Source organism: Carassius carassius, chromosome 35, assembly GCF_963082965.1.
Source record: "Carassius carassius chromosome 35, fCarCar2.1, whole genome shotgun sequence".
Classification (NCBI taxonomy): domain Eukaryota; kingdom Metazoa; phylum Chordata; class Actinopteri; order Cypriniformes; family Cyprinidae; genus Carassius; species Carassius carassius.
Genome location: NC_081789.1, coordinates 12346232 through 12365599, shown reverse-complemented (window position 1 = coordinate 12365599; position 19368 = coordinate 12346232). Strand labels below are relative to the sequence as shown.

At 37.5% G+C, this 19368-nt stretch overlaps 1 protein-coding gene across 5 annotated transcripts in view; it reads left to right on the top strand.

The window, feature by feature from the left end:
* LOC132115980 (disks large-associated protein 1-like) overlaps window positions 1-19368 on the top strand; it is a 142078-nt gene that overhangs the window by 93460 nt on the left and 29250 nt on the right. For 4 of the 5 annotated variants that reach the window (XM_059524454.1, XM_059524455.1, XM_059524458.1 and 1 more), the window contains 2 exons: window positions 1072-1252; window positions 8463-8709. In XM_059524454.1, the coding sequence (XP_059380437.1) occupies window positions 1072-1252; window positions 8463-8709 (428 nt within the window). The remainder of the gene's footprint in view (window positions 1-1071; window positions 1253-8462; window positions 8710-19368) is intronic. The other variant, XM_059524456.1, reaches the window with a different exon arrangement.

The window sequence follows — 19368 nt, the reverse complement described above, 5'->3', positions numbered from 1 at the left end:
GGCCTGTGCTCATTATAGACAGATATATCCTTTATTTCTGCAAAACAATTCCACAGATGTGGGACCTGAGTCATAAAGTATAAATTTTTTATGTACAATGTTTAGGCATGTTTTATTAAACCGTTTTAGTCAAATTTAGTCAAACCATGCATAGTAAATATTCAAAAATCATTTATTTTATACGATTAGTTATAAAAATTACATTTAATATGTCATTCTTCAATAGGCCAATGTCATTATTTATGTATATTAAAATGAACTATAATGTTTTGTTTAAATAACTGAACCATGTTTAAATCATTTAAACATTTTATATATATATATATATATATATATATATATATATATATATATATATATATATATATATATATATGAATAATTTATCTACAACATATTACGTGTAAAAAGCTGAGCTCCTGAAATAACAGCATATAATGAGAATACATGAGCATTGTCCTATTTTTTCCGCTTTCCTTCTCAAAGTACACTTCAGCAAACTTCTACCATTTAGTTGTTTTCCTTCATTTGCCGCTTTGATTGATTCCATCCACTGTCATCTCTTCTTCTAAATTTATTCTTGTACTTTTCCTGCATTCTTCCCTCTTTGTTTCTCTTTTACTCCCTCTCTCTCTACATTCCTCACTCCAGTGAAGAATGACTAATGTGTTTTTTTTTCTTGCTGTAACTGCATACTATTTTAAGAGCCACATCCATAATTAAGATTGACTCGACCTGAAGGGATAGAATGTGTTTGTGTGCGTTCATGTTTTAATGTGTTTCCGTGCTCATATTTCAAAGACCTGATTGCCCATCCACATGTAAACACAAACAGTCAAATGCTAGTACTAATTGTCAGGAGTTCATGTTTACACTGGTTTCAGATATATGAAGAATACACTAACACACACACCTAACCAGGTCGAGTTTTTTTCAGGTCAACAGTAATGAGTATGAAATCTCTGTAGGAGGAAAACCATAGGAACATGTTGAATGAGTGTGAGTTACAAGAGTAATCTCACCCCTCATTAAATACTTGCTCACCTGTTCTCGCTCTCTCTCTGTTTGCAGGATCAGTACGGAGTCCCATTCCCCCAAGCTGCAGATCCGGAGTCACAGTTACCTGCGAGCGGTGAGTGAGGTTTCAATCAACCGCAGTTTGGACAGTCTGGACCCGGCCGGTCTGCTGGCCTCGCCTAAATTTCGTTCCCGAAATGAGAGTTACATGAGGGCCATGAGCACCATCAGCCAGGTTGGTCATCGCCCCCGTCGTTCTCTGGTGGAAATCACCATTAAGATGCTGATCTTACACCAGTGGGAAACAACAACTGGGCCTGGGTCAGACCCTAAGGGTGATTTCCAACCAGAGCCTTACTCAACGTCAGTCTTTAAGAAGGTTTGCAAAGGGGAGGAAAACATGCAAACGAAAAGAAGTGAAATTTTTGCAAAATTTTAGCTCAATCCCATGAATCATCTCATTGAATCCTTTATCATCTCTTCATCCATGCATTATTCAGATTCCTAATTCACCTACTATCAGTATGGTATGGAAGATAAGGATCAGCATCACAAATTGTACGTTTGTGTACACTTTGTTTAAGGTGTCTTAGTTAGTGTACTTTTTGACAGTTAGGGTCCTTGAGTCAGAAATTGTATGCATTTTTTCATTTATTTATTTTTTTCCTATCGGTCAACCTTTCTAATCGAAATGCTTGCTACAGATATGGAAACACAGAAAATCTACCCTGATCCAATTTTATTTATTTTTTATTATGGACGAAAGTTTCGGAGGCAGTGTGTAAATGTGACTGACACAACGTGAGGTCATATTTATTTTTTAATGTGCAAAACATTTGGACGAGAATTTTGGACTTTGGACCTTAAGGCTAAAGCCCCAAGTATACTTCAGTTTTGACATGAATATTAGTGAATGCATACAGCTGAACACATTATTATGTTGGCTTGGCAAAGCCAACATACTGTTATGCTATTTAAACTTCTCCTTATTATTTTTCTGAGACAAAAAATTCTAAACGCTACTCCTTCTAGGGCTTTAAAGCCACAAGCCCCAAACTCGGCAGACACCTGCGGGATAGAGCGGTGGTGTGTGCTATATCTTTTCAGAGTGATCAGACTTAAAGTTTTTTTTAAATTAATTTTTAAATGTTTAATACATTACCCATAGACTTACATTGTCTGAGAAAAATCGCGCCCCTACAGTTGCAATACCCGGAGTCTGGTTTCATTTCACTTTTAAATCGGTCAATACAAGTAAATAATACAATTTCCCTCAAACTGACAAGCTAAACCAACATATCTGATTATTACAGGGGTCAGGGCTCATTAATAATTGATTTCTGGGCAGAGAGCAGTCGGAAAGACGAGTGAAGAATCACGGCTTGTCAGCTCAGTCTCCACGGAGCTCAAAACGAGCGAATTTATTCTTATTTAAGACCTTTTTAAATTAAATTATATCGGCGATTGCACTCAATCTACCCGTTAGAACACACCAAGAGCTAAATTCAGATGTTTCTGAAATGTTTAAAGTAATAACATGATATATTAACGCATTCTAACTACCCGCGAGCTCGTGATGTATTTCTCCGAACACTTGTCCACATAGAGAATTTACAGCCTTTCACATTAAAACACTGCAGCGAAACGGCACAAAACAATTAGAAGAATATATTATACACATGAAAATGAGTGTTTATATGTGCTTGTGAGATTTCTCTGTCAGGCTGAAGGTCACAGCGAATGATCGGCGCTGCACAACAAAGCAGGGAACTACACTGCGGCTGCGACCAAAATGGTCACATATGCATCACTGATTGTTTTTGTACCTACTTATGTGTTATGCTATGATTTAATATGAGCATTTATTAAAACAGAAATGTGTATTTTAAGAATACGTTTTATAACGTGCTCCAAGCATTCAACACATCAAGTTGGCTTCAGCCCCGCGATGCGGGAAAGCTGAACTGAGCAGCTGGTGACTCGCGCTGTGTTCGGTCTGCACGAGAGAGAGCCGCGTCTCACGAACAGCAACACTGAACCGAGCTCTCCTTCAGGACGTTCACGTCCTCCTACACCTGAACGAACAAATACAAATCGCAGTTTAAATAAACAGAAAAAAAGAGCGAAAAGCAAAAGAGCTCAATTCAGCACCGCGGTGTTCTGGTGTTCAGGGAGTGCGAATGCACTAATCCACCCATTAGAACACAACAAGAGCAGATTTCAGGTGTTTTTCAGCTGTTTATGTGTGCAAAATGAAGTATAATTTGACAGCGTGATACAGCTTATGAATACTGGAAGGAAAAAAAGTCACGACAGCCTTTTAAAACCCTCTGGAGTCGATTAACGCATAGCCTATACGCGTTTTGAGTCATTTTCTCCTGATATACCCGAAAATTACTTAAATTACACATTCAGTTTTAATCGTACAGATAAGAGCAATACATCAATCGAATCTGTAAAGGGTCTACTTTTTTTGGATACAAACATAATAACAACAAAACTTTGTGCACTTATCAAATAAAGATAACAAACAAGGTGTGCTGTCTGCAGCCTTTGTCTGCGCTGATCTTCATTTACAAACACGTCATTAAAATGAACTGTAACTCCATGAATACTCAACGAAGAGACATGAGAGATATATCTATAGAAAGCTTGACATGTCTACTTTTAAACTAAACAAGTGCTGCCGAACAAATATTCTGTGATAAAGTAATCCATATCAAAACAACGCGATGTCCTTTTTTCACGTCTCCCTTCATTATATCTAATGTGTATGGAAGGCCAAGAGGGTCAAATACACGTGAATTTTAACGCGTCAACAACACGTTAAATACGTGTATTTCACGTGTAGACAACACGTATTTAACGAGTTAAATACGTGTTGTTTACACGTGAAAAATCAGCGCGTATTTAACGTGTATTTCACATGTTAAATACACATTAAATACATGTGAAATACACGTGAAGTATGCATTAAAAATCAGTTTGAATGGGTCAATGTCATTGGCTGCTGAGGACTTGGGTCAAACCACTTCTGTGAGCTTAGAGGGGTGTACCATTCATAGACAGGCAACCACCATTTAACATGCTATAGATCAGCTTATTCAGCCTTATTATTTAGTCTTTCTTCTTTTCTTTTTTGTATAGCCTATAGAAATTATATATTTAAGTTTCAGTTTTATGAAATATTTATTTTTTAATAAATATAAATTAAAATTTTGTGGTGATAGTATAAAGTTGATAAAAGGTACAGTATTTTGTAATGAAACAGGACTTTTTGTTTAGCTCTTGACTCGCCGAAGTATACTATAGTGTCCCTTCTTTAATTTTTCAGTACTGTGTGATAACTTAAATATGTTGTCAGTACTATTAAAATAAGATCAAATTGAATGGTATTTAGGAGATTATAGTTTTTGCATGACTTATTTCGCATTCAGCTAGACAACCCTGTCCTAGCTGTTATCATAGCCTAGGCTTTTTATTAACAAGGAAAACAGCAAGGGACCATGGAAAACGACTTTTGCAGGTGTATTTTTTTATGGTATTATTATTATTTTTTTTGGCAGCGGGGCAACTCAAGAATGTTGGGCACACAAGTACTGTTGCTATTTTGCCCCATGGCCAAGATGGCCAAGCCAACATCAAAGTTAGTTCACTAACTTTTAATTCTAGTTATTGTTTGCAACTGTTATTCTGATTCTATTAATTAAAGTAGTTTGTTGGTATTATTCCGTTATTCTAGTTGTTTGTTATTATTCATTTTCTTCATTTTTTTAATTTTATCTTCATTTTTTTATGGTTTAAAAAAATGGCTTTATGTATATGGTATGTGCGTATTTTGTTAATGAAATTTACATTTATCGTACCTTATTGAAGTATACTTTGGGCTTTTAGCTGCCACATGCTGCTGTTTTAAATTTATAAATGTTGTTTTTCCCCATTAAATGAAGACTTTAGGCATATCATTTGCTCAAATTGGAGTATGTTGAAATTAGTATCTCTTAGATGTACCCAGATTTTTAAATTTTTTATCAAGTCAAATTTCACAGATTTGTTTAAGAACTACAAACAGAAAAAAAAGACTTAAACAAACATGGCAGATAGAGAGATTTAAATAAAAGTGTTTACATAGTCACATGACACATGAATTTCATTCATAATACACATATTCATACTATGTAGAACATACCTTTTTTAGCGGACACAAAGTGCATACTTCATCAAATGTATAGTATGTAAAAAATAAAGTAAAAGTACTCACTGATTGTGATTTTAAGGTATAAGCGGTGAGCAACAAAGGATATGTGGTGTCAAGATGCAGTTTTATGATGCAATGTTTTGTCCCAATATTACTGATTTACTAATCTACTTAAAATATGTATTTTCCCCATTACCAACAAGACTTCAAATGTCTACTGTATGGCTGCTGTAGCTAACTGGAGGAATATATGATAGTAACAAAATATTAATTGTGTGCGAATGAGTTCTCATGTTAATTGTAGGTTTTAATGCTTGACAGTCATTTTCAAGGTGGTGTCAGTAAAGCCTTTTAAGCAATTTTAAGTGGTGTTCTTCCTTGTTAGCATGTGTAGCTAAGGGATTTTCAAGGTGAGTTTTCAGGATTAGTGTCTGTTGCCATGGGATTTTGAGGTGAGTTTTCAAGATTAGCTTCTGTACCCCTGGGATAAGGTAGCAGTTAGCGTTTACAACCAAGGCAATTTTAAGGTGAGTGTTCTAAGCCTGACAGACAACAGCCCTAACCTTTTAAAGAGCTGCTTCCTCTCACCAGAAAAAAAAAACAAAACAAAGACACAGCCCTCAGGCTTGTGTGTGAATGTGCGTCTTTTCTGCTTCCTGAGGATATATTAATCATTTCGATGACAAAAAGCTCAGTCTGCTCACCAAAAACCCCATTATGTATTGCTCCCTCATGTGTATAGTGAATGTGTGGGCATGTTTTTGAGTTGTGTGTGTGTAGAGGCTTACATATGTGTTGGTGTAGGTGTGTTTCTCTTAGGGTTTTGTTGCTACTAGATGATTAAATCTTGGTGCCTGTCTTTCTTCCTTTAGCCAGTGACAAACACTCAGCTTTCTATTCCTCCAATCACAACTCACTCACTGTTAGTCCTCCAGTGACAGAATGTTTCCACTTTCTTTCCAACCTTAAATCATGAAACCACTTCCTTTCATAAGTTTCTGTCTAAATCCAGTCACACTTCTTACACTGCTATATTATAGAATTAGCACTAGTGATGCAGTCACACCTGGTTTTGTTTTCACTTGTACAGATTTCCTCCCCTCTGCACTCCTTTCTTCTGTTCTGTTATCTGTATTAGTGTGTTTAACCCTTATCGTTGAAAATGCAGCTTGGCTGTTAGAGGGTTAAATTGAGCCTACATGACAAATTAGGATTAAGAATTTGCACATTTTCCCCTGACAATTGATTTTAAATCAATATTTAACCAATTACTAATTCCAGCTGTGATGTTTACTCATTTTGGTATTTATGGGTGTCATGACATTTAAAGCTGAAACAATGTCATTAAGTTGATTACAAGTAAATCTATGTTAAAGTCAAATGACTTTTTTTTTTAAACACACTAATACACTTTTTATTCTTTGTGATTTTCTTTCTTGCTTTTGTATTTTGTAAAACCTTTGTATTATGTTTAAAACATATTTGACAATAAAAGACATTATCCAACACCAAAAAGGTGGACATGGCAACAAAGCACCCTGGATTGTGAATGCATGTATCCGCTGTGTAGTATTTCTATTGAATTATTTTATCATTTTTAATAATAATAATAGTAATACAATGAGGAAAACGTTTATTTGATCCACTGCTGATTTTGTAAGCTTGCCCACTTACAAATAAATGAAGGGTCTGTAATTTTTATGGTAGGTTTATTTTAATGGATAGAGACTAATCCAGACAAAACACATAATGTAAAGGTTAGAAATTTATTTGCATTTCAGTGAGTGAAATAAGTATTTGATCCACTACCAACCAGCAAGAATTATGTCTCCCATAGATGGGTTATGTGCCCATGTGGAACACAGATTAGTCTTGAAGTTACTCCTAATATCAGCTCTTTAGGTGTATAAGACATCTGTCCCCACAGTCTGTATCTTCCATTCCAACCTCTTCCACCACCATGGGCAAGACTAAAGAGCTGTATTCAGATGAAACCAAAATTTAGCTCTTTGGCATTAACTCGACTCGCCGTATTTTGAGGGAAAGAAATGCTGACTACCCCAAGAACACCATCCTTACAGTCAAGCATGGAAGTGGAAACATTATGCTTTGGGGCTGTTTTTGTGCTAAGGGTAAAGGACGACTTCACCACATTGAGGGGCAAATGGACGGGACCATGTACTGTAAAATCTTGGATAGGAACCGCCTTCCTTCAGCCAGAACACTGAAGATGGGACAAGGATGGATCTTTAAAGAAGCACATTAAGGTTATGGAGTGGCCTACCCAGTCTCAGACCTCAATCCTATAGAAAATCTGTGGAGGGAGCTGAAACTTCGAGTTGCCAAATGACAGCCAAGAAACCATGTCTTCTAAGTCTACTTATTTCACAGTTTAGCATACTATTAAAATTACAGACCCTTAATTTCTTTGTAAAGGGACAAACGTACAAAATCAGCAGGGGATCAAATATTTTCCCCACTGTAATATCATTATTATTATTGGTAATATATATATATAGTTGAATTATGTTAACACAATATGTAGATTTTGATTTATTCATACATATTTTAACATTCGTATGAATACTTTATATTGTATATTATGTAATATTGTTTATTATATCTAAAAAACAATTATATAAATATAATATATTAATCAATCAACCATATATATATGTGTGTGTGTGTGTGTGTGTGTGTGTGTGTGTGTGTGTTATGCTATGTTGTGTTAATATTTTATCCATTTTAAAAATGAATCCATTGTTTATAATAAGATGAGTATAAAAACATTTTGTTTTTCCGCAATATGAACAGATTGTTCATTTTCAACCCTTGGTTGATTTTTTATATTTGGTCATCTTGTGCCATATTTCACACTGTTCATCCATTTGCATACCTTTTGTATACTGCAATTTTTGAACAGGTTTTCATAACTCAGGACTAAAAGTCAAGCTAAACATCTTTGCCTAGGGTTAAAAATGTCCTTAATCCATGGTTAATTTTATCATGAAAAGTCAAATGTGTTTTTATAGATCTTTAGTAAAGCAGCATTTAGCAGCTTCATATTATCTCACTACATTCCTCTGCCTTCTTACAATGATTTAAAGTCATTTTACATTAGTAAGACATGAACTAACATCTTGAAACCTGCTCATTCAGTCAGGAATGTTTATATGCCATTATCCCATGACAGAAGGGTGAAGGGGTAAAATGACAGCATGTGGTGATGCATTGTCTCCCCCTGCAGGTGAGCGAGGTGGAAGTAAATGGGCAGATTGAGGCTGTGTGTGAGAGTGTGTTCAGTGAGATGGAGTCTAAGGCCGTGGATGCTCTGGATCTGCCGGGGACCGGATGCTTTCGCATGAGGAGCCACAGTTATGTGCGGGCCATCGAAAAGGGTTGCTCGCAGGAGGAAGAAGAGGAGAGAGCGACGCGTCAGGGAATCTCACCACCTCGAACTACAACTACTGTTAGAACCATCCAGAGCAGTACAGGTACCAGAGCCTTAAAACCTAATAAAACAAGGTCGTGGTTATGAACTGTAACCCTCATTCCCTGAAGGAGGGAATGGAGACGTCACGTCAGTGACTGATGATTTGGGAATCTCGCTAGAGAGAACAATCTACTTTGAGTGTAAACTAATCAAGCCAATGCACATTGGCAAGCGATGATTGCATCCAGCAGCCACTGATCTCAGCAAGAGCATAAAATGGCAACAGGTGCAACGCATACTCAGGTTTTCGCTGAGGAGCTAGGCTGTTAACCCAGCCGCTCAGCGGTGGTACAGCAGCTGTGGCCACGGGACGTGACATCTTCGTTCCCTCTTTCAGAGAACGAGGGTTACAATATGTAACCGACACGTTCTCTTTCAGTCAGTCAACTCTCAACATCACGTTGGTGACCGACGAATAGTAAATCCCTACCAAAACACCATGGATGCTGCCCCTTCCAGTGTCTTGTGCGAGCCTCCTGCTCCCCCTTTTCGGTGTAGGCTGGGACTGGCAACATGAAGGCCAGTTACTGTTGTCATAGCACTACCCACTCAGTGAGATTTGAACACTGGGAAAACGTTCCCTTTCCACTTGGAACAGGAATGTTGTGGAAGCCCCATCCTTCCCGAAGCCCCATCCTTAAACATATGAACAACGTTTAGGTGCAAATGGAAGATTAAAGATGATTGTAACCCTCTTGGAAATGACAGAAGTCTGCTGGGGAAACATAGGCATTGAGGCTTTACTGTGTATTTACATATATGGGATCCACTTAGGTCTCTACATATGGAGCCCAACCCTCTACAGGTGCTTACGGATTCAAAGAGTCTGACTGGTGAGGGGATGGATGAGCTCGACAGGGTCTACAGTATGGACACTCTGGAGCAGTTATAGTAAACCAACATTAACCGAGCCTCTCAGTGCTTCTACTATTTGAGGTGAGAACACAGGAGGATACGGGTTCCACACAAAGGCTATAGAATGTAGCAAACGTGTTGGGGGCCATCCAGCCCACAGCTCTACATATATCTGCCCATGTGGCACCACGAGCCAGCACCCAGGAGGATGCAACACTTCTAGTAGAGTGAGCTCACAACTTGAATGGGCAGGGCACACCCTTTGCCTGCTAAGCCAGGGTGATGGCATCCCCATGTCCAGTTTACGTAGCATCTCAAGGCTCAGACAGGACAAAGCAAAGCTAGGGCTGGGTCTGCCTCCTCCGGTGGCAGCGCTTGCAGGCTCACTGTCTGATCCTTGAAGGGAGTAGTGGGAACCTTGGGCACAAAGCTGGACCTCAGGATTACCTGGGAGTCATCCAGCCCAAACTCTAGGCATGGTCTGTCGACCAAGAATGCGTGCAGGTCCCCTACCCTCTTGAAGGAGGCCAGTGCAAGCATGAGCAGAATCTTCATTTATAGAAACTTAAGCTCAACTGCCTGCAAAGGCTCAAATGGCTGTAGTGCTTTGGGCACTAGAGACAGGTCCCAAGAGGGTATGGTGGGAGGCTGTGGAGGATTTAGCCTTCTCGCCCACCTAAGGAACCTGATGACCAGGTCATGCTTCCCTACTGACTTCCCTTCCACGGGGTAGTGATTAGCAGCAATCGCAGCAACGACTACTTTATGGGTGGAGGGAGAAAGCCTTTGCTCCAACCCCTGCTGCAGAAAGGACAGCACGACTCTGATCGGGCATTTTCGGGGGTCTTCTCGGTAAGAATAACACCATTCAACAAACAGGTTCCACTTCAAGACATAAGCATGTCTCATAGACAGTGCTCTCGCCGACTCTGTGTGAGAAGGCTCAATGGGGAAAACATACTTTAGGTGGCCCTGTGGCTAGCTATGTGCCAATGTTTCTTTGCCTAGTGTTCCTTTGGTCATGGAGTAAAACTACTGGCAGTGAGAAGTCTCTGGAGACGCAAACGGGTCTACCTGAGCGAATCTGATCTCCAAATCAGCTGGACTGTCCAAGTCTCCATTCCCCGGGGGGCAAAGCTCGTGACAGCTCGTTGGCTGCCCGGTTGTGCAAGCCCCGAATGTGAATGGCATGAAGTGACCTTAGATGCTTCTGACTTCAGAGGTGGAGGTGGCGGGCAAGTTGCGACTTGCCACGAAAGCGACCACCTCGTCAGTTGATATACGCAGTGGCCGCAGTGTTGTCCGTGCAGACCAGTATATGCCTGCCTTGTAAGCACTACCCATCAGGGCCAATGAGTACCTACAAGCCTAGGAGGGAAGCAACAGCTTGCCTCGCCAGATGGCAGTGGTATTTGGAGACAATTGCATCGCAAGCAACCGCTCCACCGGAGGGCTCTCCATATACCCCTACGCTGCCCCACCATCTAGGGTGTTGAGGAAGGATGAGCTACCAAGGCGGTTTCTGGCAGTGAAAGGTGCTGTCCACAACACAGTGGCACTGGGATGAGGCTCTGAGAACCAGCACAAGCCACCTCAAGAAACCTAATGTCCAGCCTCAACGGTTCGGAATGCCACTCGAGCCCAACCCTCTCAGCGGCCCGGGCAAGCATAGCCACTATTTCCATACAGGCATCCAGGATTGGTGGCCGCCCAGAAGGTGCTGATGGAAGGAGAAGCCCTCGGAGGTTTGTTCCTCAGAGGGGAATTCCTCACCATCAACGTAAGACCAGTCCGGCTACACTAGACACGGTCACCTTTCCCCTTTGCAGGAAACGGAGCCTGGTCCGCAACTCTGCAAGAGTCATTTTCCCGCAATGAGAGCATGACTCGTTCACAAATGCCGCCTCAGCGTGCTTAACACCCAAACTCGTGAGACAGCATTCATGACCATCACCCAATGCAGGTAACAACCACATCCAGAAATGCACGGGTGTAAAGGCATCTTTAAAATGATGTATCTTTAAAACGACGTTCACCCTTGAATGCTCTTTTAGAGTTTGCCTGCAACAAAAAGGGGGTAGTGCAGCCTGATACGTGCAACCCACTCAATAAGGAAGAACCACCGCCAATGAAGCATCATATCACCAGCACCAGAGCTTCCCAAGAGTGTGCTTAACTCGTTGAGTTTCTTCTCCATGAAGCAGTAGTCAGGAGCAGAATGAAATAATTGCTTGACTCAGAAGCAAAAAGCTGAGTATGCATTGCACCTGCTGCCTTTCTATGCTCACTGTGTAATCAGCAGCAGCTCAATGGAGTCATCCCATGTCAATGTGCATTGGCTCGTTTAGTTTACACTCAAAGTAGACTGGTCTCTCTAGCAGGATTCCCAAATCATCGGTGACCAATGTGACGTCAAGAGTGATCAACTGAAATGGAACTGTTATTAAGTTTTAATAACAGGTTTGTCACTAGGGTTAGTGACATTTAAAAAAAATACATGCAATGTCTTAAATGCACCTTTTCTATGAGAAAAAAAGTTTTCAATTTCTATATTAAAATTAATTCATTTATTTTTCATAAGTATTTCATAAGTATTATTTTGTAACACAAAAAAATGTTGAAATATAATAAAAGTATAATTGATTGTATTTATTACAAAATATTAAACAATAAACAATGTAGATATATTTTCACAGCCACCTTTGCTCATATTTACCAAGGGTACCAAAAATAGTCGAGGGCACTGTATATATAATATTACTAATTACTAATGCCAAGTCTTTTTTCCAGTGGTTTTGATTTATTACAATTAATAATTAGGATGCACACTCACATCTGTTCAAGGTATTTTGAAAAATATATTAATATTTTTTTACTTATTTACTTATAGTTTAAAAGCCCTGCCTCCCAAAAAAGAAAATTAATAAAATCACAAAGAATGAAGACTGCATTTCCTAGAACTTGGCACATGTTTTAAACAAGATATTTTAAGATTTTTTTCACATCATTCCTCATTTTAAAAAACAATTTTGTCATTGACCCAACATGACTTTTTTTAAGTATAGAAATAAATATATATGTTGGTATAGCCACCTGTAGCTGTTGTATATTAATTAAACTATATAATTATAAAATTTTAAATGGCTTTATGAATTCCAGACATTGTTTATTGGCATTGATGGTTCCATGAATTAACTTTAACATCCATGGAAACTTTCCATCTCACAAAATGTTCTTTGTAGTGAAAAATATTTGTTTAAATTATGAATAATTTCTTCACACTAAGAAAAAATATATATTTTAAGAACTACTCACAGAAAGGTTAATTGGGGAACCCAAAAATGGTTCTTCAATGGCATTGCTGTAAAAACCCTTCTTGAAACATTTCTTTTTAAGAGTGTACCGTTTCTTCCTACTTTCCCTCTGAACAGTATTTTTCTCCTCCTTCCATCCTTCACTCTCTCTGTCACTTCCTCTGTATGAACAGAGAGAGCCAAGGTCTCTTCCCTCCTTCTCTTTTGTGCGGCGAGTTGTTTAATTACAGTGATTATAGAGTCTCATTCTTTCTCCTCGTCACACTGTCATCAGGGTTGTAGTCAGTTAATTAAAAACATTTACAGACAATTGGGATGAAGGGCGGAGAGAAAGAGAAAGAACTGTTGAGACAAATTAGAATGAGGGAGAGGAAAGAGACAGGAACATTATAGATGGAGATGAGGTTTGGGAATTTGGGGAATGATTTCTGCATGAAAAAAAAGCTCCATTATCGACTGTGTCCCATGTGTGTGTTTTTTTGTGAACTCTTATTCACAAGCTTAAATCACTGATAAAAAAGTCAATCAGTATTAGACATCATTGCTTTTGCAGGCCATTATTCACTTAAATAATATTGTTAATCAATTAAAAATCTCAGTTATGCAATGGACTGATGAAATGAGGGAGTAAAGTCATGCAGTCATGTATCTTACACTTGGGGGCTATTGACAAGCAACAAGTACTATAATAATTGTAATGTGTGTATATGTATGTGTGTGTATATATATATCAGTTAATTGAAATTTGTTATCTAATTAATAACAGGGTGCTTCAATTATTTAATTGAATTAATCACAAACTAAATTTGGCTTTGAAAATACCTCCATAAGATAATTTAAATCTACTATTGTGTTAAATGTTTAGGCTACAATGGCCTTACATAAAGTATGAATCATTAAAGAAGATAATTTGAGAAACATCTCAGTATTTTTTGTTCATGCAATGTCACTAGTGACCGAAACAGCTTAGTTATAAACAGTATTTTATTACACTTCTTTAATGTTATGCAAAAGAAAAGTCATTCAGGTTTGAGTTGTTCAAACAGCTGAATCAGATACAAAACAACACTGTGTCTCTCAGAAATGCACAGCAATTCTGCTGTGGCTTTTAGGTAATATTTTCTTTGGCCAAGTTTAACAAAAACACACAAAATTGTGTTTAAAATATAGCACAATATTACCTTCTTATATACAGTAATGAACTATTGTATAAAATCACATTTGCACTCGTGTTCTTCAGAGGTGGAAAGAGTACAAAAATATTCTACTCAAGTTAAAGTACCATTACATTAATGAAATTTTACTTAAGTACAAGTAAAAGTACCAGTCTAAAAATCTACTCAAGTAAAAGTAAAAAGTAGCTCATTTAAAATTTACTCAGAGTAAAAATTACTTAGTTACATTTTAACAGTGGGAGGGAGTCAAAATGGGACAGGCCAAGGGTGTCAAACTAAGTCCTAGTCCACACGGACACGGGTATTTTTATAACTGGAGTTTTTCCTCCTGCGTTTAAAATAAAAAATCCCGTCCAAACGAAAACGCCAAAACATGCTATCAAGCGCTGTCAAGCCATGCCACACCATCAGGTGGCGATATAACCCAAATTGTAAAGTCACCTTGGCCAATCAGAAGCAGTCAGCAGCGCACAATCTGACGTCAAACACAGCGGATAACGGCGCACACTCTGACGTTGCAAGGCAAAAACCCCGGTTTTACTGTCCACACGACAACACTGCAACCTGCGTTTCTGAAAATGCTCACCCTGGCCGTAGTTTTCAAAAATGTTCGGTTTCGGTGCCCTGAAACTGCGTTTTCGTGTGGACGAAAGGCCGAACCGCGTAAAAAAAGTCACGGTTATAAAAATACCCGTGTCCGTGTGGACAGGGCCTCAGTTCCTGGAGGGCCACAGTCCTGCACAGTTTAGATATAACCCTAATTAAACACTGATCCAGCTAATCTAATCATTTAGGTTTATTTGAAAACTACATGATATGTGTGCTGGAGCAAGGTTAGAACTAAACTCTGCAGGGCTATGGCCCTCCAGGAACTGAGTCTGACACCCCTGGGATAGGTCTATTAATCTCAAACTAGTTGTTTTTAATTAAAGGAATCAGTTATTTAGAATAATAAAACATTTGGGCTGTTACCAGGCAAATCAGTATCAACAAGCTCATCTTTTAATGCAGAGGAAATGCAGAAGATTCATTGGAAGTGGCATTTAGATGTATTACACTGTTTAGTGCAGGACAAGAATGCATTTAACCTGCAGTTACAAATGCATGAATAATGTTTTGATATACAAGACATAAAATGTTGAATACTCATTTGAAATGATAAGAATTTAATTATTTAAAAAAAATCAAAAGATACTTTAAATGTGAAATTAAAATGGCCAGTATGTGTCAGCAAGTCACTGTTATTAAGTGAGTCATTGCGATTGCTGCTAGTTTGGTCTTCCTAGGCAAGTACAGCTTACACTGCATAATAGAGCATACATATGGCCAGGGGTTCACTTCATTTCCTTCGAGTTCAACTTCAGAATATGACGGGGTTTCGTTTTCAGCGGTGTCTGCACCACTAACGCCTATTTTGTCCGTCTGCATCTTTCTTGTGATTTTAGCGCCAGTTTGCCCTCCTGCCCATTATTTACTGCCATAGTTTCCAGGGAGCGATTTTTTTTTAATTTATTTTTTTTTTTACTCAGTAATTAATGTGTTTTAAAACGTAGCGAAGTACAATACTTCAAACAAAATATACTTAAGTAAAAGTAAAATTACAGATTTAAAAAATTACTTTAAAAAGTATTAGTACACAAAAAAGCTACTCAATTACAGTAACGCGAGTAAATGTAATTCGTTACTTTCCACCTCTGGTGTTCTTCATGACAAAAACACCACTCGTGTGATATTGCTCTCGCTGCTTGTGTGGTGTCGCTTATCATATTAATAATTAATGAGACAAAAACTCATACAGAGGCATTTTTTGCCGCAATATCTTTAATTTTAGGGCAAGACTTCATTTACGAAGATGTTGCTCTGTATCATATTTGTCAACAATCCACTGTATGAAATGTAAGATGACGTACAGGTCTGGGGGCTTGGCCAGTGTTAACTGCGTTAAACTATTTTAATTGCATTATTTTTTATAACTAATTAATAAAGTTAACACGTTAGACTGACAGCCCTATGTATATATATATATATATATATATATATATATATATATATATATATATATATATATATATATATATATATAGCCTATATATATATATATATATATATATATATATATTATTAGGGCAGTCAGCTTTAAAGCATTATCACATGCAATTAATTCAAAACCAGGAAGAAAACCAGGCTGATTACATAAGAGATGACGGAGATAATAGATACTCGCATTGCGTTTTTAGTGAATTGTTAATTCCAGTGTGTTTTGCTTTAAAACACAAGCTCTGTGATTGTTTCTGAAGAGCGCGAGAGCTCACTCACTTGTCGCACGATGTGAAATACAGACTGAACTCAACGTCAAAGCATTCTATGATATACAAACTATGTTTTCTCCTCTGGATAAAGCAAACCAATTTTTTGATGGTTGAGGATTGTAATCAAGGTAAAGCCGATTATTCGATTGTTTCGTTTTGAATCTCTTGAATGAATGATTCAACTTCAAATACAGACATCAATTGCATACAACAGTCACTGTTCGCCACCTACTGGCATAATGCAACATACAGGCCTGCAGTCATTATTTGCAGCATATAATTACTTTCAAAGACCCATTTTAATCGTGGCTCCCGCAACATCTGAGTCTATATCAGAAATATATACTTTTATCCCAATACTTTCATTATTATTTAAGGTTTGCAACACAGAAATGTAGCCTCCTGTGTAGACTGTTTGTGGGGCTGTTTCAAACATAAAGCTTTACATGATGAGCGTTGCTCTCTCTGGATCAGCGGCTTCGCAAATGCAAGTTCCGATGTGATCACTGATCTACATATATAACTGGATCGCTGATCGCGTTATAAACTGCCAACAGACAGTGAAGCCACCGGAAGTGTTCGATCTGCCATCTTACTAATCCCTGCCAGCAGAGAGCACCATTGAGTTACATTCAAACCGCTGTCCTAAACTAACTGGTTTTGAAGCAAATCAATCAAATCGGATTCGTTTTTATGTTATGTGTATGTAAAATGGATTTTAATATATAATACAATGGATAATACAATTATGTTGTTAATATTGCTCTATAAATGAAAAGCTTAACTTACTATCTGGGAAATAAAGCTTTATGTCTTTAAATCCGTACTGTATATAGTCATTTATTTCTCTGAATAAATTCAGATTTCAGAGTTAGCAGTTTTTATGTTGTTATATATGTTGAGGTCATGTCCGTCTGATGGTTATCGTGTTCCTGTTCGCTACTGTAATGAACGTAGCTTTTTAATAAGTAGGGGAAATTCGCGACCTTTAAAAAAATAACCGTTTACATGCCTAGGGTGTTTGCATTGTAATAATGTACAGAAATACTTCAGATTTATAAACGCTGACTTGTTAGGTGATGTTTTCTAATTAAAATTATACAATTACCTATTAATTCAATAGAACGTTTATGCACACTAGGGATTACCAATATGGCGGCGCGGCGGCTTCACTTTAATGACGTCATGAGCAATCCAGTTCTATATTATAGATCAGTGGATGTGATTGTGATTTCAAAGGTTTAATAGACATAGCAGAATCACTGTAATTTAGGAATAAGATCGCGTGTGTTTGAATCGAGATCGCAATCTTTTGATGATAAAACATGCATATATATGAGCAGAGGTGTAGCAATAGGACATGTAAGGCAGGTAATAGCTTATTTTCATTTAATTAATTTGCAAGATGAATTACTGATAATAGGGTTACTGGCAAACAGGTTAACTAGGGTTGCACTTAGCAGCAGCCAGGGCTGGCCCAAGCCTTTATGGGGCCCAAAGCAGAATTTTATTTGGGGGCCCCTCGATGTCGCCAATATGACTGATTATTGTCAATGCTTGATTATTTACACACTATAAATCTAACTCACCTATTATCAGTTGTATTAGTTGTAGCTGTGTTGCTTACATCACACCAATGTTTTTACCCTTCTGTGATTTTTAAAGGTAACAGTAGCATACCCACAAAAGTGTTTAGGTGTTAATTTGTACTTTAACATTCAGTTTTACAGTACTGGTGTATAATGTGGCGTATTGAAAAGTAGCTTAATAAACCAGCAGATAATGCATTTACAGAAAATAATGTTATTTTAACAACATAAATAATTATACACGGCAGCAAGCCATCTGTACATAATAAAAACAACAACTCTTAATCTATAACTAACTTATTGAGGTATAATGATATTTGAATATACTAGCAAAGACCCCAAAGGTAGGCAAGGGTAAATAATGTTAAGCTGTTATTAGTATCAAGTTTATGAAACAGAATTGTTTTATTACAAAAAAATGTATACCCAGGAACGTTATTTTTTACACAGAAGACAAAAACTATTTATACTACTTATTGCAAATAGTGGCAGTTATGTGCCAGTGGGGAGCCCATGAATCAATATAATTAAATATTACATTTACTTAGTTTATTATTTAGCTGTTCTACATTGAATTAGTTGAGTTAACATAATTAGTTGTCAACTAATAAAACTAGTTAAGCTGATAAAAACATACCTCAGGCCAACAATGAACTAAGATAGGCTGTCAGTTGTATCTTCTGCCATAAAGATGAAGACTGATATTTTGTTAAAGAGCCCTTTGTTAATTACACGTATTTTAACTTCTTTTTGTAAGTTGTATCTAGGTAAAAAAGATATATTAACAAAGTAATCTTTTTAAAGGGCTCTACATCTATTAATTTTGCCAGGGCCCCCACTTTATCTTGGTTCGGCTCTACATATGAGCCTTGTAGACTATGTATTTTTCTAGCCCATATCATTTTTGTACCAGACCTCAAAAGTAACCCAGCCAGCCCCCCTGCTTCCGTGACCCATGCTCCCAAGTGTCCTTTTAAAAAAAAGATATCAAAATTTATCTTGAAAATACCGTTTTGTGAGAATCACCCTACAATCTTTTGGTTTACTTTTCTGGATATAGTAACCAATGATAAAATTAACATATTAAGCAAGATAAATGGTATATGCTTAATTTCATGATAAGTGTACGATTAATCATACATAAAGGGTGCAATTAATTGCAATTAAAAAACATATCTATTGACAGCCTTTATATATGTGTGTGTTTGTGTGTGTGTGTGTGTGTGTGTACATTACCGTTCAGAAGTTTGTATTTTTGCTCACAACAGCTGCATTTAATTGTTAAAAAATACAGTGAAATAGTGTGGTATTGTGAACAGTTATAGTAATTTTAATATATGTTCAATTATGATTTATTCCTTTGATGGCAGCGCTGAATCTTCAACATATCAACTTCAGTCTTCGGTGTCAAACGATCC